We start from the raw sequence: 24,527 nt of genomic DNA, 5'->3' as shown, positions 1-24,527 counted from the left end.
CCGGAGCAGGGGCACCAAGGAGGTTACCGGAACACACAACCACATTATCAGCCCGTCAACTTCTAAGGAAGGAAGATATCAATTTGTTTCAGTACAGAGCATCTTCTCTTTAAGAGACTGGATGAACATGAGACACTGTGTTGTTACAATCATGGCAGTTCTCTTTCACCAGGGACAGTGGAACTAGAAATCCCCACGCAGGCTGGGGGTCTATGGGAAGGAGAGTCCACGCCATCAGACGTGAAGCTTCAGAGCTGCTTCTCAACTCGTCATACCTAGACAGGAAGAGGGTAGGAATTCCCAGATATCTTTGACCTGGAGGTGGTAGAGGCCTGTTCCCTAGTCTCTCACTTCAGAGCACCCCTTGACCCTGACACACACACGGACATGCAGACACACAAACACACACATATACACACACGGGGGCTGAGTTGAGCTGTGCTGGAAACTCAACGGGTGGCATGGAACACTAATCCAAACCAGGCTATGCAATAAACAGGATGTAGGAAAGGGAACCGCTCAGTGTGGAGACTGGGAGAAGGTCGGAGAGCTAGTGTGAGGAGAGTGCACAGGAAGGTATATTGTGTGTATGGAAGATATAGAACGTCTGAGAGAGAGGTATGTCCCAGATACTATGGGGAGTTTTGTGGCATTGACCTTTTCCATATCCCCCAGTTCAGGTAAGCAGACTGGTAGCTCTTTGTTCATTCAGACAACAGCCGTAGTCAGAGTGGCTTTACTCAAGTTTTATTGTAGCAGTTGTGCAGTAAAACACTGTGGAGAGTGAAGGACAAACTGCATTGGCACAGAGTGCCAGTCTCCCCAGCTCGCAATAAATATTCCTCTTAAATAGGACCGAGACATAGGGCAGACTGGACAGCATTTGAGGGTAAAACTGTAGATCCTACAATGACTTGAAACAGAATATCTCTCTGTTTTTCTCTTTCTTTCTGTTTTTACGTCTCTCTTCCTCTTAGTTGCCAATTTTACTGAAAACCAATATCCAATCTGTATTATTGCTCTGTGTCGTTTGATTGCAAAAAGAGACACTTAACTTGAATTATAAAGAGAGTCCTATAAACGAGCTAGATGGAAATTCACTGTTTTTGAATTAACAACAACATAGCTTTATGGAGCTTAGTCTCTGTTCTAAGGTTCCGTCATTTATCGCCACTCGGGCAAAAGCCTTAGCGTCACTGTTCCGAAGCACGAGGTCCCCTACAGCTTCAGGATTTGGACGCGTAAGGTCCACCCTAACCCTAACCTCCTGCATCATGATATAACGCTAAAGGATGCCCAAGAAGCGTCACATTAGGACGAGTGACGAGATCACTTGACTTTATCCGCTTCATCTGAGTCAAGTATAAGCATGTGTGTAAAACAGGGTGTGTGCTCCAGCAGGCAGGGCCCTGTCTGGGCCGGGCTGGTTCCCATGACAGCATAGCCTGCTGCTCCACACAGCCGAGGGATTTATCCCCTCCACCGTGACAGCAAAAGAGAGAGGAGAAGGGGAGCGTGAGAGCGAGTTTGTATGTGACGATTATTATTCCTCAGTAGACCTTTCTATGGTGCCAAAGATCTTTTGAATCTGATGACAACATTTGTGGCTCCAAGCCTCTGTATGTTTGAGTAACACATGGTAAAATGGCTGTAAAACATAGACAGTAAAGTACAAGGGTTTACACAGCCCTAACCTTAACACTCCCAAGAAATAAATACACTTCTGTCTTTGTTTAAAAACTATTTACACAGTATTGTACATGAAAGTTCTCAGATAAAACCCTCCCAAATCTAGGCCGGTCAGTCATAGAAAAAGCATTAAAAAATAACATCTACATTAATAAAGATCACATTAACTACAATAAACACATACACATAAAAATAACAAAGGATTGTTGATTGTGGATAACTATACAATCACTGTTTTAATGTCTTATATACACAGTAGAAAGCACAGGATGAGTGTATCTGTGGGTGCGTGTATGCATGTGAATGTGCGTGCATGTCTGCATGTCCATGTGTGGTTCTCCCGTGTGTGTGTAGTTGTGTTGAGTGCATGTGTGTGTGTGCACGAGGGGGGGCATGGTGTGGCCCTAGTGGCATCCGCAGGCTCGGACCACCATGTTGCGGTATTTTTTGAGGATAACGTTGGAGCTGTCATCGAAGTACAGCACAGAGATGGCATGCAGCTGGGTGGGCGCGCAGCAGGGCTTGGGCACCGTCTCTGGGTTGATAAAGTGGACCTGCACCGGGAGGACAGGGAGGTGTGGAGGTCACACGTTGCTGGTGGATAACAAGCAACATAACAAAACTGTATTGGTCACGTCCTCACTACTTACGAGTGTTTGTACGATGGCGTGGTTGGTGGCGTTCATGTAGGAGTTGAGAGGGAAGGCACATTCTCCCTCACAGTAGTACGCCGCATATCCCTCTGGAGCAATGATCCAGTCCTGGGGACACAGACACAGAGATGTGCAGTTAGTCATGCGTCATCGTGGAATCAAACGCAGGAATCAAAAGAGCATAGTGGGAGAGGGAAGAACATCTGGAGTGGGTAGGTGAAAAAAAGAAGAGCGGTGAAAGGAAGAGGAAAGAAGAGAGGAGGGGGGGGGGGGTGGAGGAATGTGTGGGATGCGGTCCGTACCTGCCACCCTAGGTCTCTGAAGCTGACATACAGATCATGTTTCTTACACGCCTGCTTCTGATCAGCACTGCTGTTCTCTGAGGGAGGGAGAGAAAGAAAGAGGAAGATTATGTCAATGACACAATTGCATACTGTACTACATTCAGGGTATGTATTTGTTTCTTTCACTTTCATGACTCATCAACAGGACATCTGGACAGACATATTCAGTTCAGCAGACCCTGACAGACAGACAGACAGACAGACAGACAGGAAGACAGACATACCCAGCAAAACACACCCACACAAACAGAGAGGGCCACCAGGCCAGATACAAACAGAGGTCAGTCTAGTGATCCAAAGTCCTAACATCTGAACAGAGATCAAAACTGAAAGCTGTTGAGTTGGATGATCCACAGTCCTAACATCTGAACAGAGATCAGAGCTGAAGGCTGTTGAGTTGGATGATCCACAGGTCAGGACGCTCAGAGGGTTGGGAGTCCTACTGTCCAAAACAAATTGAGTTTTCCTAAAATTTCCCAATGTTTTCCCTTCACTCTCCCAGACTTCTGCTTCTCTCACTCTCTGACTATTACTGCCGCTCCTCTCCGCTCCTCTCCTCACATCTCCTCTCTGCTTTGCCCCAGACCCGCAGGGGGTTCTGTGCAACATTACTTTCTGCTGGTCGGTCCAATTGGAAGTGATCAGAGATGACTGCTTCTCATCAGTTATTTAACAGAGACCATCCAGCCCTCCACACAGGCCCTGCGAGCACACGTGTCCTGGTCTAGCCCGCCCTCCCCACACTCCAGATGGGCTCTGTCCCCCACCCCTCTCCATGCAGAGCTCTTGGCCCTGGGCCTGCTATAATGGTGGTGTAAATAAACAGGATGGTGGACGGGTTATTTGAAGCGAAAGCATGACGGTCCAGTGTTCCATCGCTCTGTATAAACTCAACTTTCTCGCACCTCCGACCCACAGACCTAGCCAACACATGCTCTGGTAGCCTTTCCCTCGGCTCCAAAACAAAGGCATTCTCTGGGTGATTTGTGTGTGTATGTTGGCTGTAACCCTGTCGATGTGTGGAGATTGTTTGTAAGGAGACTAAAGTCACCCAGAGCAGCTCAGTAAGGGAATGGACTCACGTCACCACTGAAAAACATACAACATCCATACTGATGACACACACGCGCACACATACACACACCTGTCTCCCAGGGACAGCCCCCTCACCTGCGATGTTGGCCACTCTGAGAGCCTCCTGCTGGCCCTTGGCCCCTTTAGAGCGGTTGGGGTTACGCTGTTTGGCGCCCCCTGCTGAGCGGATGCTGCGCAGGTGCACTTCCGTGGCTTTGAAGAAGGCCACCATGAAGGGCTGTTTATTCTGCGGCCCGCTGCGCCCAATCAGCCCTGCCGTCCGTGGGTTCACACTCTCACCTACAGGGGGAGACAAACATATGGATATCAGACATGGGATGCCTTGGCTCTTTGTTGACCATCTTGTTTTCTGGGTGTGTGTATGCATGTGTGTTTCTGTGAGATAGACAGGGAGGGAGGCGTGGGGGATTTTGAGGGATGGAGAAAATAAGATTGAGGCTTATTTATTGTGTGGGTATCTGAACGTGTGTGGCCCTTCAGTCAGGCCTGGTAAGAACTATGTCTTTGGTGTCTCCTTGTTATTCAGTGGATGTTTTCCCAAATGAGGTTTTCCTTTTTAAATTCCTTTCCCTTACTCTCATGCTCTCTCCGCCGTCTAAATGTCAAACACGAATGTGTTGCCGGACATCAAAGAGTAGCCCTGGCAACCATGTACTTGACATTGTGTGTGTCTGTGTTGTAGACTGTAGTAGTCTGTTCTTACGCACAGGAATGTTCCTCTGATCAGCCGAGGTAAACCAAGGCTGCCTGTCGCCGCTGGCAATGGGACTTCCCACGCACCTCTCTGCACATGCTCGCCAATAACCATCCTCCCACAAACACCTTCGACCCACCACCAACTCACACACACTTACACAAGCACAACGACACACCACCCTATTCAACATGAAAGGGAGTGTGGCTGTTCTTGCGAACATGTAAGATCTTGCCGTTCTCTGTGATAAGAGTCTATCGCACAGTGGGCTGTTGTTAATATTGTTGATGTTTTCACTCAGCAGCTTCCTGATACTAACTCCTCCACAAGATTATGTCATATTACTGTAATCATAGGAAAGCTATCTTGGGAAGGATTTTTTGTGGGCTACGTGATGAGGGTCTGGCAGCTTTCAGAGAGTGGATCTTCTATGCTGCTTCTGCCAGTGGAGCCCTACCACCATGCAGTACATGCCCTCTACATCCTGCATCACAATCACAACCACATGTTTAATAATGCCACTTCCACTGTCCGTGATCCTGTTCTGACCTCTCTGCGTCAGAGCGTTCTGTCTGGATTCTAAATGAGGTGAGTGGATCTATTTGTGGTTGTGGCTGAGCTGGTTCTGCTTTTGTGGCTGAGGTGGTTCTAGTTCTGGTTGTGGATGAGGTCTACCTACCATGGATGCTCTCCAGCGCCAGCTGTAAACCCAGGTTCCTCCCTGGGTTCAGGACCCAGTGGTTGCTGGTCACCGTCACGTCAAACACCAACCAGCCTTCCTCTGCTGCCCAGATGACCCTGGAGTCCAGCAGCAATAGGTCTGACTCCCTACACAAAAGACATATTCACACACATATAAACACATGTACACACCATAATCCACACGCATGCTGTAAATGAATATAGATGTAGTATTTAAAAACAATGGGAAACACAGCAACACAGCAATAAAACACCATGATAGGATGAGGCATATTAAGTGGTGAGGTATAAAGTGAAGCAGAGAAAGAGAGGGAGGGAGGGAGAGAGAGAGAGAGAGAGAGAGAGAGAGAGAGAGAGAGAGAGAGAGAGAGAGAGAGAGAGAGAGAAAGCGAGGGAAGAAGGGGAGGAGGGGGAGGAGGGGGCTCCAGATGGCAAGGCCCAGGGGAACACTTCATTTCCTTAATTGACAATAATGGCTTTATAAACGACTGCTCTATTCATACACAACACACAGTTCATCACCAGCAGGAATTCAGAAGAGAGGGAAGGAGAAGGGGAGAGTGAGACAGAATACTGAGAAAACTAGAGGGAAACTGTTTTCCTTTAAATTCTCATCCAACTATGAATCCTTGCTCTAAAGTGGGGCATGCTCTCGTCTCCTCCTATCTGATATTCTATCCCTCCGTCGGCATGTATACCTCCATCTATCCCAGGGCTGATAGAGTGTCATAGAGCTCTGGGCTCATTCATGTACCTCAGCAGCGGTCTGGCACATGGATAAATGACCGTGTTGTTCCCCCTGGACCTGGGAGGGCAACAGGACCCTGCAAGAGGAGGCAGGGGGGAGGGGGCAGGGGGCAGGGGGAGGGGGCAGAGATGGGACAGGGGGGCTAGAAGAGCAGGAGGGCAGAGGGAAGCAAGGCATGGGCCATTCCTCAGTGTGGCTCACACACCTTCCTGTGGGCTCAGACAGTCCACACAAGGGGAAGCAGCACACTCACTCCACGCATTGTGGAAACCTCCAGAAAGCAATTAAGAGACTACCGTTTGGGCAGGGTAAATTCATGCATATATACACCAACACACACATACACAAACACACCCACTCACCTGTCAAAATGCTCCTCCAGAACCTGGTAAACACTGATGAGGAAGGTTTCATTGTCAAAGCGCTCGTGGATATAGTCCTTGTATATCCGGAACTCTGCAGCTGTGACCGCTTCCCCCTCGGGGATCCGTGATAGGTCAAAACGGAATTCTCGATGGTGTCGTCGCACGGGGAGGAACTCCTTATCATGCTCCACTGGAATACAGAAACACACACACCCCAGACACAATGAACATCGGGCATGATCTGAAACACACACACGCGCAACATACTCAATTAGATCAGACACCACACAGTTTGCCAAAAGGTGACTCTCAGAAATACGTTTTGGGGTGGAAGGAGCCTTGAATGCATGTCTGTGCTGAGACTGGGCCACAGCTTGAATGCATTGGGAGACAGTGTCCGGTCCACATGGAACCCATCTACGTGTGCTGAGTGGTACATGTGGTCCCCTATGATTGAGACATCCACCCCCAACAGGCTCAAGTAGGGCAGAGATATCATGTGGAGCTCTGAGGGCCGTGATAGAGAGATGCACACTCCCTGTGACAGCTTTACGAGAGGCCTTTCTTCTCCCTCTTCCCCTCTGATCCCTGGAGAGTCATCTCCTCTGCCCCTCATCTGGATCTCATGAGGGGGGCCGGCGAGGGGTGGGACTCCCCTGGTTCAGTTAGCCCCCCCACCCCCGACCCTTGTGACCCCCTGACCCCGACCCCTCTTAGTGTCCCAGCAGGCAGCTCCAGAGAGCAGACAGTCCCAGGGCAGTCCCCTCCATTCCCTGTCTATCAATATCTCCCTGTCCTATCCATCACCTCCTCCTTCTCCCCCCATCAAGCCACTCACATCCCCTCATCCTGAGACCCCCCACCACTCAGACAAACACATACCCACACACACATACCCACACACAGGGTTGCAAAACCTATAAACGTGCATCTGATTCCTGCAACATATCCTGTTTCATTTCCAGCCCATTTGTAGTGAGTGCCTTTGAGGACATCTGCGGTGACTGGCTTCCTGGCGATCTACCAGACAACAGACACAGTCCCTGTCTGTCTCTCAGCTGTTGCCAATATACTGCCAGGTGAGCCATGGACTGAGGGGGGAGCCAGAGAAGACCTTCTGACAACCCCACCCCCTCACTGGGGGACATGGCCCTGCTACTCTACAGCTCTTTATGAGCACTACTCTGAACTCTGCAGAGCATGGACTGAACAGCCAGGACTGCTGTTGCCCAGGCTCAGGCCCTCACCCTCACACACTCTACACCGGTTACACTATGTAACCGGGATTAGAAACACACAACCAAGCACATAACCAACTCTCTCCCTCTCTCTCTCTCTGTCTCTCTCTCTCTCTCTCTCTCTCTCTCTCTCTCTCTCTCTCTCTCTATCTCTCTCTCTCTCTCTCTCTCTCTCTCTGCCTCTCTCTCTCACACACACATTCTCATCTTACATTCTCTTTACATCATACATGAAAGAGCAGGTGTAATGTTATATGTAACCGGGATTAGAAACACACAACCAAGCACATAACCAACTCTTTCTCTCTCTCTCTCTCTCTCTCTCTCTCTCTGTCTCTCTCTCTCTCTCTCTCTCTCTCTCTCTCTCTCTCTCTCTTTCTCTCTCTCCCTGTCTCTCTCTCTCTATCTCTGCCTCTCTCTCTCACTCTCTCTCTCTGCCTCTCTCTCATACACACACACACACACTCACATTCTCTTTACATCATACATGAAAGAGCAGGTGTAATGTTATATGTAACCGGGATTAGAAGAAACACACAACCAAATAAATCAACCAACTCTTCCTCCCTCTCTCTGCCTCTCTCTCTCTCTCTCTCTCTCTCTCTCTCTCTCTCTTCACCTTACTCTAGCCTTTATCAACACAAACTGCTTTTATCTTTCCCTTCCCTTCCCACCATCCTCTCCTGTCACCATCGAACATGCTTGCAGACTGTGTGTTGCACAAAGGCAGCACTGTCTGATTAGGCAGTGCAGGGTAAAGGCATGGATCTAATTTCTCTGGAATAGACCACAGCTCAGTTGGCCATTAGTAAGGCTGGCTTTAGGGTCCCATTGTCCTGGTTCTCCCATAAGGACTCACACACTCCTATATACCAGCACACAGTGGCCTAGGACTGCTCTCTACTCACTCTCAGTCATAGGGTAAACAGGAAACCATGGAAACCATTGTATACTGTGCATCTCAGGCAATAGGAAGCCCAGGTCTGGCCCTGAACCACTTGGAATCTCCACCCCATCCACACCTGTGCCAGGATTCATCAATGGGGACATTCATGGTGCCCTCGCCCCCACCAAGCCATCCTTCAGAAGGTCACACTGACTGCACACATTCTACTGCTGGTGAAGAGCTTCAGCACAGCTTACAGTGCTGCAACACCTGCTCATGGACAGAGAGGGGGAGCGGGGGAGGGCTGTCCAGTCAAAAGGGCATGGCTGTGTACATGACTAGTATTTGGCTAGGTGGGCTAATATGGAACAAAGGGTGTCCTCTCATTCAGGGCTTCTCTATAAATGGAGATGTTACTGGGTGCCCAGGCCTCCAGCTCTGCCCTGGCAGACTGGCACAGACCCAGACAGCACAGCAGCTAAAGAGCTTTTCCATCTCCCTCCGTGCCTGACGGGGGTGTCGTCTGTCTCCTGACACACCACAGCATAAACACAGCCCAGCTCTTAGCCCTGTTAAGGACAGACAGGCTGAGCGCCCAGCCCCATTGGGTACATCCAAGGTCTTTCTGTGACCAAGACTGAACCTATTCAGGTGTACAGCAGTTTCCTGTTGTTTACCATGCAATGAGTTGACCTCTTGGCCTATGCCCTTTAAATGGAATGTATATGGTGCAATGCCATGACATTAATAGGGACTCTGTGAACTCTCAATTTACACAAACAGATTGCACCATTGGGTCAATCTGTCTCAGACAGGTTGGCTCAAGTACACACATACACCTACCGAGGAAACCTTTCCTCTCTCGTACTGTGTGAATATGACTAAATAACACAAATAAGATTTAAAAAGGAGAGATTTGGGGGAATCCCTACAACCTGATCCTCCAACTCAGTCTTCCTCTCTCCCTAATCCCCTGTACCCCTGCTCTGGGGCTCACTGGTCCCACCAGGGAACTCTCCCTCCTCCTGTGGCCCAGCGCAGGTGAACTCCCTCTGGGGACAAAGCCAGAACTGTTCCCCTGATCTTAGATTAGCTGTCCACCGATCCACTGGAAAAGCCCTTTACCTGTTCTTCTAAGAACATCTGGATGCTTCTGTGAAACTCCCACAGTCACCCTTTCTTTACCCGCTTTCTAAACCATCCATGCCCTCATGTTGTCTCGATTTCACTCTTTCCTCCTCTTCCTATTTCCCAGAGAATAAAACAGCCTCAGCATGCTGCTAACTCATCAACCCCCCCCGCCCATCTCTCTCTTTTTCACCCTCTCTCTCTCTCAGTCTCTGTCGCTCTGTGCCTCCCTCCCTCTCTGCCTCCATGGTAATTACAGTAGTATGGCAGTCATTAGATGTGAGGCAGAGGAGCCGTTAAAGCCAAGCGGGCACATTTATGACTTCCTTTGGGAGGAAGTGAATGGCCACCGTCCCACCTGTGTTAAACAAACACGCACACAAACATACACACAGGCACACAAACTCAGAAACACACACCTAGAGACACAGACATGTGCACATAACAACACACAAACAACCCAGTCAACTCACTGGTTCTGTCTCAGTTATGTACACCGTACATAAGCGCACTAGTGTTATAAATGTTACAGGCTCTTAGAGATGCATATAAAACAACACACACACAAACGCACACACACACACTCAAGTAAACTATATTTATTCCAGGTGTTCCTTCAGGCACATTGGAAGGACACAGCGTACACCCATGACACAGATGTAGGCCTGTATCTTTTATCAAGATGCTGAATGTGGTTATGAGTTGGGTGTGGATATTTGAACCGCCTTGTTTGGCTCTTGAAGTCCCACACATGTGCAGACCACAGTAGAGATGCAGTGATGTGATTTTGCATGCAGGCTTGCATCCCACCTGGCAAACACAAGTCAACCATGACCCCATTTACAGCAACCACTCCAAACCCAGTCCATGAAGGAAGCCATGAGTTGGGACTGAGACAGACCCACCCACGCTCAGATTGGGCTGCATCTGCCCTTAACCCCTCTCTCACCCGCCTTTCCTCTCCTTCCCTTCCTCGGTCTCTCCTCCCCCTCTCCCTCCCTCTATCCCGCCGAGCCAGTGGACCTCAAACACTTCTCCGACACCTCGGCCTCCGGAGCAACAGCAGACAGAACTGACGGCTCACATTAGGACAAGTGTCTGTCCAGCCCCCTCACACCTCACAGCCCTGCCTGCCCTCTGCCCGCTTGCTTCCGCCACCCTGCAGGGGGGGACACTCAAGCCCCCTAACCCCTCCTCATAAGACGACCGTTCCTCCACAACCCCACCCCTCCCTCCCCCTTCTCCCCCTTCCTTAAGGCCAGCTGTTGGGCAGGTGAGAGAGGGAAAGAGAGAGTGAGATAAGACCTGTAGCCAGTCTAACCAGGCCAGAGTCAGGGTTAACAAGGAGATTATGATGCCTCGTAAGAGTCATGCCTCAGCTTCTTATCACACACACTCTGACCTGCAGAGTGCTAACTGGAGCACAACAATTATCTCATCCTTTTTTTCTTCTTTCGCTTTTTCCACTTTTTCAAAGCACCCTTTCTTCTTTTCCATTTCTGCTTTAGTAAAACATCGTCCTCTAGAGGATTTTTCACTTCACAATACCAGCCAACAATGTTTTCAACATGGCACAAAGAATATGTGTCACTTTTTCCATAAACCCCAGAGAAAGAGAGATACATAGAAAGAAAAAAAGACAAAAAGAAAGAAAGAAAGTGAGAGAGATGACGATTGATCAAGATGTTTATCCTATAAAGAGGAAAGTGGGTTATATCTCCCGGGTAACGGGTGACTACCCGCAGTAGAGTGATTACCACGTTAGGAAACATCCTGCCCACTGGCGACTACTGATGACATCATGCCTCTGCAATGTATTTACACTGCTGCAACACATGACAGCAATGGCTCCTAGGGAATGGGCCCCTGCTATAACTTACCGAAGTCTTAAAAGCCATTAACTCACCAGTGTGTGTGTGTGTGTGTGTTTTAATAAGACTATGCCATATGTGTGTGTGTGAAGGAAGTAACTCCAGTACTCAGACATCAGAGAGGAGAGGGAGAGTGCTGTGTGTTTGGTCTGTGGTGACCCGTCTCTCCTTAGTGCTGCAGTCAGAAGAGAGACCATAAACATGAGAGCAGGGTTCCACCTCACGCTCCACTGGACGTTATGGAGGTGTACTTCCCCTCTGAACCCCAGATTTACTGAGCATCCACAGGCTGGGCCTGGAGGAATGTGTCTGACTCAGGGTACACCCTCCCTGGCATCTCCCGCCAGCCCAGCTGCCTCTCACACTGCTGGGCCAGCTGCAGCCACCTTGTGGTCTTGGAGGGCTGGAGGACACAGCTTCAGGAACGTGTGATGCCAGGCCTCCAGCTAGCCCATTAAGTAAACAGGGAACAGTGAAGGGGAGCCTGGCAGATGGTGTGAACTGCAAGATGTAACTCAGAGCTCCGTGGTGTCCATACACAGTGTTGTGAGAGAAGCAGCATGACGACACCCAGAGAGGCTGTAGTTATCAGATGTGTCTGCTGATGCCACAGTAACCATCCTTCCCTCCTCTCAGCCGGGGGGATACAGCTCACAGAGACAGAGAACCACAGCCCTTTATTTTCCCCATCGCTTTTCTCTCTTCCCCCCTTTTTATGTTCTTTCATTTTGCGGCTGCAGCAACCACACCCTTCTCCTCAACCAGCCAAGCCGCCTCTTATTATATACCCCAGGAGAATTCACATGTAACACACACACACATAACACACACATGCATAGCACAGACACACATACATATAACACACATGCATACAGACACACACACAAGCAGTGTGCGCATTAGAGACACAGGCAGGAGAAATCCCAGTGTCGGTGTAAACATTTTTATAGTTTGCCCCAAAACCCTTGGCGGCATCCAATGCACACATGACGGCACTTTGGCACCCTCATTTTAAGAGCTTGTTGTTTATTTAGTTTAATTACAACCATTCCTTTTCAAATAAATAAAAAATTGTTGCGAAGGATGTGGTGTAACACCCAGGCTATAGCTGTTGGCGTTCCTTAAATAAACTGAAAACTGCCACATCAAATTCATATTTCACACTAAATTGACACTATATTTCAGCACTCGTCATAAAAACACTTGGTAACAGTTGTAGCTTGGCTTTTACAAGCTTTGATTTGGCTGATGGAGCCTGTTCAGGAATCTGTTTGACATTACTGTCTTCCGCAAACACAATCTTCAACTAGGAACACCAACATACAACATGTGAAGCAGCTGGTCACAGGATAGGGTAGGTTTTTCATTGTAAAAAGTATTCTCCTCTCCACTCCCTTCAATTCATCTCCTCTCCACTCCTTTCCTCCCCTCTCCTCCCCTCTCTTCCCCTTTCCTTCTCCTCCTCCCCTCTCTAGATCAGGGCCTCAGTACAAAGCAGCCACAGAGTTGTGTTTGTTTGTTTTCCCAGCAGAGCTGAAGGTCCCAGGGTCTCTGGCTCAGCTCTGGCCCACATCTGGGCCCTTTCTCTGGGGCACACTATGTTGCATGCTGCCCTCCATCATGGAAGTCAAGAAAACAGGTCTCTCTCTTTCTCATGTTACCTGTTGCAGTTTCTGTTACAGAAGTATTTACACCACTACTCTGAGACTACTTTGAGATATTGGAGCATGTACAATGTTTTACTGCCCAGACTACAGAGTAGCTGGGTGTGAATCACTCCTCACCTTATCTATCTCTTGCTTTCATAAGCTCCCAATTCTCCCAACACTCGGAATTTAGGATTCATTTCACCCTCTCTCTCTCTCTCTCTCTCTCTCTCTCTCTCTCTCTCTCTCTCTCTCTCTCTCTCTCTCTCTCTCTCTGTCCCTCTCCCTCCCTCCCTCCCTCCCCCTCCCCCTCCCCCTCCCCCTCCCCCTCCCCCTCCCCCTCCCCCTCCCCCTCCCTCTCCCTCTCCCTCTCTCTCTCTCTCTCTCTCCCTCTCTCTCTCTCTCTCTCTCTCTCTCTCTCTCTCTCTCTCTCTCTCTCTCTCTCTCTCTCTCTCTCTCTCTCTCTCTCTCTCTCTCTCTCTCTCTCTCTCTCTCTCTCTCTCTCTCTTTCTCTGTCTCTCTCTCTCTCTCTCTCTCTCTCTCTCTCTCTTTTTCTATCTCTCTCCACCCATCAGGCCATATTCTGCAGTGTTTACATGCCATCCCAGGGGTGACTTATGTCAGAGTGACTCCTATGGTGAATATGACCCAGGCTAAGACAGAGGCATGATTAGAAAAAGTCGCCCTGGCTGAACATTCCTGGCCTTGAGTGTGCGCCGTCCGTCATCTCGGCACAGCCAGAACACCCGCCACTGCCTTCCTCCATCTGGGCCTTTTGACAACTCGCCACATCGTCAAGTCCCACCCGCAGCCTGTTTCATCATCGCTCACAGCAAGTGCCTCAGCATGTCCGAGAGAGAAGGAGACTAGGAACATCCAGATGTCTGGAGCTTTCAGGTGAATACGGGAGGAATGAAATACCAAAGGAATGTGATTCTTGGACTTTTATATCTTGAGAGCGAGCGGGCAATCTTTCTTTTCTGACGTTCTTTGTACTTGCTCTCTAAACTACAACCTGGAGTCTAGCATTAGAGAAGGTAGCACCAACATGACTGTAATTACCAAAGTGCAACAGTGGCTACCTGAAGCTACTGTTACATTCCTTTGCCCTGGTTCACTCTCTGACCAGTGTATGTAGGCCATAAAACATGCACTCTCTGACACTAATTAGCTTCAGAACATTCTTTCTGTGCAAACAAAGTTTGTGTGCTTGTCCATGTGAGTGTGTGTGCACATGTGTATGTGTGTTTATGTGCATTGGTTAGTAAATCCAAAGGGAGTGTGTTACAAAGTGATCACATAAATCAGTCGGTAGGAGAGGAAGCAACACCTCACAGAGTCAGTCAAGGCCAGGCAGAGAGAGGGCTGCTGGTGTCACTGCTGGTGTCACTGCTGGTGTCTATGTTTGGTAAGCCAGTGTGAGGCTGGTCTCAGTGTGGTGGGACTGAGGAAAGGCAAGGAGGCTGTGGTAGCTGTGAGCAGGACAGGGATGGGGGTGGGGTGAGGCAGGGGTTCTGCTGGACTTTGAAGAGATAGAGTTACTCTGCACAGCTGCTTTGGCCTGCAGACAGAGAGAAACATCTGTATTAACCTCAGTCCCACTGAGGACAGGAATGCAAGGAGAGAGAGAGAGACAGAGAAAGAGAGAGAGAGAGAGAGAGAGAGAGAGAGAGAGAGAGAGAGAGAGAGAGAGAGAGAGAGAGAGAGAGAGAGAGAGAGAGAGAGAGAGAGAGAGAGAGAGAGAGAGAGAGAGAGATTATCTGATGTGCTTGTGAATTGTCTTGGATATTTTCACTAACATCGTCCCATCTACGCCACAGCCATCCACACACAAATACATCCACACACAGACTCTACCAACAGCTGTCCTAGACCAAGCAGCCTGGTCTCTATGCAATCCACCCTAGATACCAATCGTCAAACCTTAAGACTTTTACATATGATTAAACACAGGGCTTTGCCATGACCACAATGTAACTTTACCATGACTGTAACATGACGTAAGTGCTTCCGAGCATGCAGGTGGGAGCGTGGAATGACACAATACGGTCTGACTGCCAAACCCTCTAATAAATCCAAATAAATTTGCCAATTAGAACTAGTTTTTTTTTCCTCCACACCCCTTATTATTACTATTAACACCCACCATAAAGTGGAGTGAATTAGCTGCCAGCTCTGTGCTACCTCCCATGGGCACGAGTTAGGGTGTAGGGCTGGCAGGGGGCCAGGTGGTGCCCTGCCGTGTTACCATAGAAACCCCTGCCCTAATTACCTGTTGTTGTTGTTGTTGGTGAGTCACCATCCCATTTACCACCTGGCAGATTCTGACTAAGATCAGCTATCCAATTTCCTTAACTACTCACAACAACCACGGGTCAAAGATGAGTTCAGCAGTGTAGCATACATCCTTTATCACTGTTCCAATTTGTTTTGTTTTGAAATGTGTTGAACATATGTTGTGCTGTGATTTAATGGAAGGCAGAGATATTTCACATTTTATTCAAATATAATCCAGCAAGAATCCACAGCTTTGTTTTAAAAACGGTGTATTAAATTCCCCTCTCCACAGCATAAACAGTGAGAGAGTGGATTGTACATCTATATACTGTACTCTTCATATTACCTTCATGTCGATTGTTCCCATGCTGACACAAGAAGAGGAGGGAAACCACAGAGAACTCTAGCTTTGTTTGTTTAATCATGTCCATCTAGTGAACTGTTGAACACATCTGGAGCACATTGACAGCAGCAGAACATTGGACAAATAAAATGCACTCCAGCAATGCATTGTTTTTTAAATAAGCTGACATTTGCTGACACGTGACAGTGTTCATGCCAAACTGGAGATTTGATTTGATGACGACCCCCCTTGGCGTCTCCCGGGTCAGAGTGGCGGACTTACAGCAGGACTATTACACACCCTGGGAGCCATCAGCCAAGCTCTGGTTACGCACATGCCAGAGAAAGAACAAGCATAGTTTCATGTCTTTATTCACACAGCCTCTCTCTGTCTCTCTCTTCCACTCTCTCTAGCTTACTCTGTCTCACACACAATCCTCACAATGACCTCAGGCTAGGTTAATCCACGCAGGGTTGCATGCGAGCGAGGCGAAGGAGGAAACTGTGACTAACACATCTGAAGATAACACATGAGAGTTAAACCTTCCACCCGGAGGTGAGGAGAACAGAGGCCGTAAAACCCCCATGCAGGTGATGCCAGTCTTTGTGTTCTTACGTGACAGATGCAAATACTAAACGTTCAAGTCACCCTGCGGCCCTGTGATGCATGTGCATCACTGTGTGTGTGTGTGTGTGTGTGTATGTGTGTGTGTGTGTGTGTGTGTGTGTGTGTGTGTGTGTGTGTGTCTGTGTGTCTGTGTGTGTCTGTGTGTGTGTGGGTGTGTGTGCATGTGTGTGTGTGTGTGTGTGTGTGTGTGTACGTATGTGTGGGTATGTGCATATGTGCGTGTGTTTGTGTGTGTGTACGTGCATATGTGTGTGTGTGTGTATGTGTGTGTGTCTGTGTGTGTGTATGTGTGTGACTGTGTGTGTGTATGTGTGTGTATGTGTGTGTGTGTGCGTGTAAAGGGACTTCTCACCACCAGCCCAGCCAAGCTCAGCCAAGCCAAGCAGCCCAGAGCGCTGGAAGCTGTGGTTTGTTGAAGGGGAAATGCCTTAATTCACTGTGGCTGAGGGCTAATATGCAAGGGACCACCAGGGACCATATCAAATAATTACCCAAAGGGGAGTGTGTGAGTGTGTGTGTGTGCTTGTGACCTTGCATGTGTGCGTGTGCGTGTGTTTTTGGAAGAAATGGCGGAGTGTCAATCATCCTGGCCATTATGGGGGACAACCCAGAAGGTGGTTACTTTTAAGCATGATCTTTCAATTACATTTTCCCTTTAAATATCCAAAGCTTCCCTCATGCATCTCTCCGCTGTCCATGTGTTTTCAGTGGGGAAATGCCCACACAGTCCAGTAATCAGCAGGGCAAACATGGAAGAACTGATGGCAAAGCTGACTGGCACTTAAAGAAGTCAAGTGTGTCAGCATTTTGGTGTGTTGTCTTTACATGTTCAGCACACACCCAAGGCGGGGGGCGACCCATGTTGCGTGTAGAGGTATACATTCTGCATGTATGCCGTAAGCCATTTACACAGCTGGGCTTTTGACTGGGGTTACTCTGACAGAGGACGTCCCTGACCCAGGGGTCTGTCCCTGGTCCACACGCCAACCACCCTACTCTGGAGACCACTGCCCCCTGTCCCACAAGCCACACCCCATCCACCCTACACTGGAGATGACTGCCCTGAGATACAGCTATATTGACAACACAGCCAGCGAAACACATGCAACTATATCAACTCTCGAGAAGGACTATCCATCACACCAGCCCCCCAAAAAGCTGCATAGAATATAATTTGGTTTTGAACCATGCCATGGACTACATTACAGACAATATTAAAGTGGAGGATAGTGTCTCTTACTGTGGCAGGCATGAAATGCACAAGGACTTGGTCAGTAAACTGTGAATATGACCATTACAGCCATGTTCCCCCCTTATGCTTCTAAAACTTCAAAATCAAGGTAATGCAGAACAACCCCTCCCCCCTCTTAACAGTATGTTGAAGGGAATATTAGTCAAATTGGACACACTGCTGTTGCCATAATATATACATCTGCCAAATGTATATAAAGAACGCTGGAATCCAAGCCACTGTTAAGCAGTTATTTTCTCAAAAGATGTACCTTGGAAATGGCCTTGGTGGTGAGGTGTCTAACTTCTGAGGGGAAATAAAGAACTTTCTGGTCTCTATGAATCGTAGCATATCGGTTGCTCCCTTTCTCTCTCTCTCTGCCCCTTGCCCCCTCTACTCCTTACCCACACACATCCTCCAACCTTTCTCCTTCTATCTCACGTAAAGGTTATTTCATCTACATATCATCAGGTGGATTAGATCAAGACAGGCTTATATATGATGTTATCACATGAGACTCAGCAAGAGCATTCACAAAGAACCCATTGATAGACAGAACACAGGTCAGACGGCGATTACATCACAAAGACAAACGTTCACTTTATACCCAAATGAGTGACACAGATAATTTGATATATGGTGAGATGGATGCAGTGTGCCATAAAGGAAGTTCAGCATGTGAGTGGGAAGATGGCCCTCGGTTACCAGGCCACAGCTCCTCATGCTCACTGGAGAGTGGAAGTGACTCTGGACAAGAATGCCAACATGACTTTTATTAGAGCTTCACTCACATGCCGCTAGTTACAGAAAAAACATTGCAACCTCCTGCCAAAAGGTCTCCATTTCACAAGAGAGACTCAGTTATGATTTCTTTTTTTTCTCATACAAAAAATCTAAATATTCTTTCAAGCTGAGGTGAACCTTTGTTATGAGAAGTTATGTCTGCCTAAAAGATCAGAGATTTACACAAGAAGGGAGACAAAGTTTAAAAACAGTCTCCCTTTTGCTACTCCCTGCCTCTCTTCGTTGGGACTCTTTCCTTGCCTTCTGCAACACTGACCTTGGTCTGGGAGGCGAAGGAGAGGTCTTTGACTGAGCAAGCTTCTGTGGTCAAATCCATCTGTGTCACAGTCTTTCAAAAATAGTCACAATGCAGCAGCTCCCACTGTAATGATACGGTGCACCGGAGGAACGAGTGTCACCTCCCTCACTTCTGCCAAGTTACTCCAACAATTATCTCTCCAGGATTCATCTAACACTCCCAAAACCTCCCTATGGACCCTTCTTAATTCACTTATATTCTGTTGGTTAGCTAAACTTAGACATTAAACTCTTACTATTGACCAAGTTGTAAAGTGTTTGTGTTGGTGCCGATACTTTTATTTAAAAAACATTTATCGGTTCGTATAGATCTCAACTGCTGGTCCTGAGACACACAACTGCTATGATTGCATCATTTTTGACCAAACTGACTTGTGGAGGTGTATTTATCTTGCCATGAATCCCTGAATGCTCGCTAATGTTGTGATAATGTGGACTAAAGCCCTGGTCATTGCTGACAGTTATAGTAGTTTGAAGATAGAGCAGGGCTGAGAGATTACAGTAACACAAACCGATTAGATAAAGGGAGCAGTTATGAACAGCAACACATATCCACCAGACAACTGAAAGTAAATGGTGTACAGTACTTGTACAGCAATAGAGAGAGGAATTACAAGTAATACAATTCTCTATAAAGCTTTAGGAACATCCAACCTTTCGGAAGGTTAATGTCTAAATCCATTGCCAGACACCTGACAATGACTCAAGAAGGCACAACTGTTCGGACCAAAATGTACTTTGAATGTGTTCCTTTGTTGCCACACATTTTCAAGATAGTGCAATTGATGTTGAAGTGACAGCAGGTAACATTTCCAACAGCCTGGCCACCTCAACACTAGCACTTTGTAGGCCTATACGGATGTTAGAAACACAGGGACACGGTACACATGGAACATGCAGACAGGTATGGAACACTCACTCCTAGATTCCTAGCTGATTGACATAGCTAACATTAATTTCCTTTTATGCAATATGAGTCTCCAAAACTGATCTCCTTATAAAAAAGGGCACTAGAAGAACAAAGTCAAAGCAACAAACAATAAAAAAAGAATTTGGAAATAAATTGAACTATAGAACTGTATAAACAAAACACTACATTATAAATGATAGGGTCTACTTCACATAAAAACATTTAATAAAAGCCTTCCATTATCTATTCAACTGTAGCCACTTGTGCTAGGACAGCATAGCCAAAAGTACAAGAAAACAAGTAACAGACTTACCTAAATTGACAAAGCTCATAACCATGTCTGCGTCGTTAAGGAAGTTGTTGTCTTGCAAGGTGGCAATCGGTGGCCCCTGGGTGGTAAAGACGGGCTTGTAGGGGTAGGAGTACCCGTCCTCTTCTCCCTCTGTAGACATGGCATTGTACAGGTCCAGCATGAACATTGGGGCAGCGTTGTGTTTCCCATGGAGATGGGGTCGCGGCCGGTGTGGTAGCCCTAGGATCGAAAGGATCTCCCGTTGCATCTCCCGGCGTTCCTGGCTCTTCAGACGACGGTGGATAAAACTAGAATGGACTTCGTTGTCCAGAGTAAAGTTCGTAAAGACTGAGTCCGCCAGGACGCAATAGCCCCATACCAATAACAAAACTGGAGCGCGTCTATCCAAAGTTGAGACCATTTTCGATGCCGTGCGTAATTACGCTAAGTTCTCTTACAGAGACTTAAAACAAGGATATTGAACTTAGCAATAGGTTTGTTCAATACCTAGATCAGAGACTGACCCTCATGTTGAGGGAAGAATTCCCGATTGGAGCATCAAATCAGCTTAAACGTCCACTCTTATTCTTGTCTTGAGATCTGTGCACAACTTTGGTCTTTTTCACATCTATCTAAACCAGTAATAGCCGTACAGTGTTAGCACATTGTCTGAGTCACGCGTAAACTTCGAGGTTGACAAGACGTGTCTCAGCGAGTGCGATGTCTAAGTTCCACGAACAAGTTATGAGGAGGCGCTATATGCTGGGAGGAGCGGGAGAGAATTGTGAACCACAGTGCAACAGCGTGTGCGTGTGTGTTTGTGTGCGTGAGTAAGAGAGAGAGAGAGAGAGAGAGAGAGAGAGAGAGAGAGAGAGAGAGAGAGAGAGAGAGAGAGAGAGAGAGAGAGAGAGAGAGAGAGAGATGGTGGGAGGGTGGGTGGGTAGGGATGGAGCTTGCTCGATTTTTTCATGCTGTCTATATTATTGCCTCGTAAATTAACATGTCAACATGGGAGTCCCTCGCGATAGAAACTGTTTCAGTGATAAAACACCTGCGGCTAAAAATACCTTTCTGCGGGAATGTCTGCGTGTCCATTACAATAGCAACCTCACATTACTATCTACGATGATTACAGCCCGAGAGAAATTATTTTTTTCCAGCGGAAATGTGTTGATAAGCCTCAATATCTATTGAAGGTGTAGAGTTCAAAAACAGAGTTGTCTTAAGATTCAAAAAGCTTACTTTATGTCAATTAAATTTCTGTGAGGGTTTGCTTACCCATCTGGGGATGCGCAACAGGTGCATGCTTAAAGGTAAAATGTTATGAATGAACCATCATAACTTTAATGTTTGGATGTACTGCAGGGTTGGAGCAGGTTAGTGGATATGCAGCAGTCCATCTGCCCTAGCTATACATGCACTTACATATGGACTCTGGAGCCTCCCATGCCCTTTGTGTGAGTACTGAGCAGGCCCTGCTCCTTGGGACAGGAAGTTGGTAACGACAGCCCCGATGCTCAGACAGAGAGCAGGCTCAAAGGGAGGGGTGCAGATGTTTGGCAGCTGTTTCACCCCTCCGTCTGCCCCCCTGGCCCCAGCACCTCTTAAACACCACACTTTAATGGAACGTTCCTGACCCTCTCGTGCGCTCTGCGCTTTCCTATGCTGGGAGAGGGATTTTGGATGGGATTTTCACTGTTAATGACCACTTTATGTGGCGAGAGCTCCTCCTCGTTGTGGAATGGTAAACTTTTAGATTCACAGAGAGACTCTTTTTTTACTGGCTCAGTAGTTGAGATGTTTTAGGACCACAGCATGCCAGGTAATTTTATGACAGTCAAATTAGACTTCAATGGCGGAGTTTGGGAATTGGGTGGACAGTTCAAGATTCTGAGCTATAATTGCAAGGAAGGGAAGGGAGGGGGAAGACAGCATGAGCTTGTGGTAAACAAAACTCCCCTCCCTGTCCATTTAATGTGGTTTATTTTGAAACAGACCAACTCCATTTTTTTCAGATTACAATGCAGTGAGGTTTGCCTCAAAGCCTGCATTTCTTGACACCACTCATTTGGTGTATCCGCCAGTCACTATATTGCTATTAAATTGCCTTTCAGCGGTAGCCTGTAACATATAAACACTGCTATCCGGTCTCTCAGATAGAATCAGCTAATGGCCGCAGGTGTTTACATTACAGCAGTTTCCGATAGAGGACATGAAAGAAACTTGGTTTCAGTTATAACCACGCTGCTCTCTAGCTGGATGTGAGAGCTAAGCCCCCTTTGCTCACCAGCCCCCCACTAGCCCTGGCCTCAGTCAGTGCCCAGAGAGGGGCTGCCACTCTGGGGCAGGACAATAGGAACAGACCCCCCTTTGTTTGGGCCTCCAAGGCCCCAGTGACAGTAACAGTAAACAGTGGGCACAGGCTGAGGCCAAGCTGGGTGAGTTGCACTGAGCGGCCTTTGACCAAGGGAACTTAAGCAGAACAAGTCCTGTTTGAGCTCTCCGCTCACTCACTTTCAGATGCATATGTATAGACACACAAGCACATTAAGACACATGCAGAAGACACTCAGGCACTTGCACACACCAACAGTGGCAATGACTTACCCTTTTACAGGGAACCACCTGCAGTCTTAAGCAAGAGTATTAATTGTCAAAATTGCACAGACAATCCTGAATGCCTGTTTGTTGTTTAGTGTATAGGCTAGCACTGACAGACCCCCCTGTTACTGTTGGGAATGAACAGACACATGTGCCAAGGGGCCCAAGGCAACAACCCAATTCAGTACAGAGACGGAAGACGACATGATAACCTACTATCACGAGAACAGACAAAATCAAGATGACATTGAAGAGATGCTGTTACATGCGGTGCTTTAATTTACCCTATTAGATGTCATTTAACCCCCCTCTCTTACCCAATTACAGCAGGAAGTCCTACTTTCATAGTGTATTTGGTACTCTAAGCTTTTTGTCATTCAAGATGATCTGAATCTGAATTATCTTATTACCTGAATTATGTCAATTTAACATACACACTTCAACATACTTACACACACACATACACGCACACACATACCTCCCACTCTGATCTTTGCCTGCGTGCCCAAACACACACATCACACAGCCCTTGGCTCTTCTGCAGGTTGGAGCATGATACCCGCCACTCAGACCACAGCAGCCATTTAAACACCCCCGAATCTCTCTCTCTCTCTCTCTCTCTCTCTCTCTCTCTCTCTCACACACACACACACACACACACACACACACACACACACACACACACACTCACACCCTCTCTCTTCTCTCAAGATCTCCTTTTCATCTCCCCTTTTTGGTGGAGGGTGAAGTAGTGAGAGTTGGTGCTCTCTCCATCTGTCCCTCTCCCTCTCTCTTTAACAGCTCAGAGGAGGGGTCAGAGGTCGAATTAATATTTATTTCGCATGTTGTCTTGGAGAGCGGCGGGCGGTGCTCCTTTGAAAGCAGCGGGTGTGGGGGTGGGGTCCAGTCCAGCAACCCTGCGGAGGGTACAGTAAAATGTTCTTTCAGGGTAAACTGACCCTAAAATGAAGCAGTGCGGGGTTGGGGTGCAGGGAGAGGAGAGGGAGGGGGGCACATTTTTGTCTCCCCCCGTCTGCCTGCCTGATCCGCCCTTGTCTACATTTTCGGCACAGCCCCACTGTGTGCACTGCACGATGTACCGGCCTGTTAAAACAGCCCGACCAGGTGGGGCTGAGCGATTGCAAATGTTCCCCTTCTGGTCTCTGACACTTTCAGGGGCCTCAGGAACATATGAGACACAGCTGTGAGACAGACGGAAAAGGAGCAAGAAAAAAGATGCATTAAACGGCTTTAAACTTCTGCCCTTTGTGTTTTCCATTCCCTCTGTGGATTTATAAATCTGTGCTTCACATTTCCACAACACATGGAAGACTCAGACAAGTTATGAATAAGTCATAACTTGATCAGGTGATCATGATAGAATTTGGCATCCTGCAGCTGTATTTCTTTCTTCTGTCTTTCAGTACCTTATTTTCTGTATATCCTGTATCTTTTCTCACCCTGTCTTTCTGTGTACCTGTCTATCTGCAGAAAAACAAGCTACTTAAGAACACCCCAGCTGTCTGGCTCTGATTCATAGCACTCAGCAGCTCCGCAGACCCTGTTAAGGGATGTTGACAGAGATAGGGTTTATTTAGGCCTCCCATAATGTGTGGTGTGGTAAGACTTATCCACAGCAGAATGTTATCACCCACTTACGTTGTCACTTGTGTCATCAGCTGAGAGTACTGGCCTGATGATATGCTGCTCTCCCACTCCACATAACACTCACCACTGGCCATACTGGGGTGGGAGGGGTTAATAATGGCCCCTCCAGCTCTACAGAGGCCCCATTTAGATCTTTGTCTTATGTGGGGAGAGGCCTAACCCCTTCAGGTCTTGTCCTCATCACTCTGTAAAGCTCTGCTTAACTGTCAATCAAAGCCCTTGGCGATCAGTCACCTCCTCTTTAGAGATGCTGGTCTGAGGAGCCATTAGTGAAGAGGCAACACAGCTTGATGAGAACCAGGGTAACAGGGCCATGGATATGAGGCTGGGGGGAGCATATGAGAGGGAGAAGGATGGGGAGTGCTGGGTGGAGGGATTGGGGCTGTTCTGTTTTCTATTTGTGAGGATTAGGTTGACA

General features: G+C 47.7%; 1 protein-coding gene across 1 annotated transcript; it reads right to left on the bottom strand.

Moving 5' to 3' along the window:
* Positions 1-733: 733 nt before the first annotated feature.
* On the bottom strand, positions 734-20,563 carry bmp7b (bone morphogenetic protein 7b). Its single transcript, XM_084679929.1, has 7 exons — positions 19,862-20,563; positions 6,288-6,480; positions 5,155-5,303; positions 3,857-4,060; positions 2,645-2,721; positions 2,340-2,450; positions 734-2,243 (listed from the first exon to the last, which is right to left on the bottom strand). The coding sequence occupies exons 1-7, from the start codon at positions 20,259-20,261 to the stop codon at positions 2,094-2,096; spliced, it is 1,284 nt and encodes a 427-aa protein (XP_084536055.1). The 5' UTR covers positions 20,262-20,563; the 3' UTR covers positions 734-2,093.
* Between the last annotated feature and the right edge of the window lie 3,964 nt (positions 20,564-24,527).

Source organism: Hypomesus nipponensis, chromosome 18 (assembly GCF_054491055.1).
Source record: "Hypomesus nipponensis isolate SF chromosome 18, ASM5449105v1, whole genome shotgun sequence".
In the NCBI taxonomy this organism is placed as follows: domain Eukaryota; kingdom Metazoa; phylum Chordata; class Actinopteri; order Osmeriformes; family Osmeridae; genus Hypomesus; species Hypomesus nipponensis.
This window is presented reverse-complemented; position numbering and strand designations above follow the sequence as displayed.

Excerpts from the sequence above, each read along its gene's own strand:
- bmp7b (XM_084679929.1), bottom strand. The coding sequence starts at position 20,261 with ATGGTCTCAACTTTGGATAGACGCGCTCCAGTTTTGTTATTGGTATGG. Across the intron at positions 4,061-5,154 it reads GGCGCTGGAGAGCATCCATG|GTGAGAGTGTGAACCCACGG; the intron begins GTAGGTAGACCT and ends CTCCCCCTGTAG. Across the intron at positions 2,451-2,644 it reads TCAGAGACCTAGGGTGGCAG|GACTGGATCATTGCTCCAGA; the intron begins GTACGGACCGCA and ends CTGTGTCCCCAG.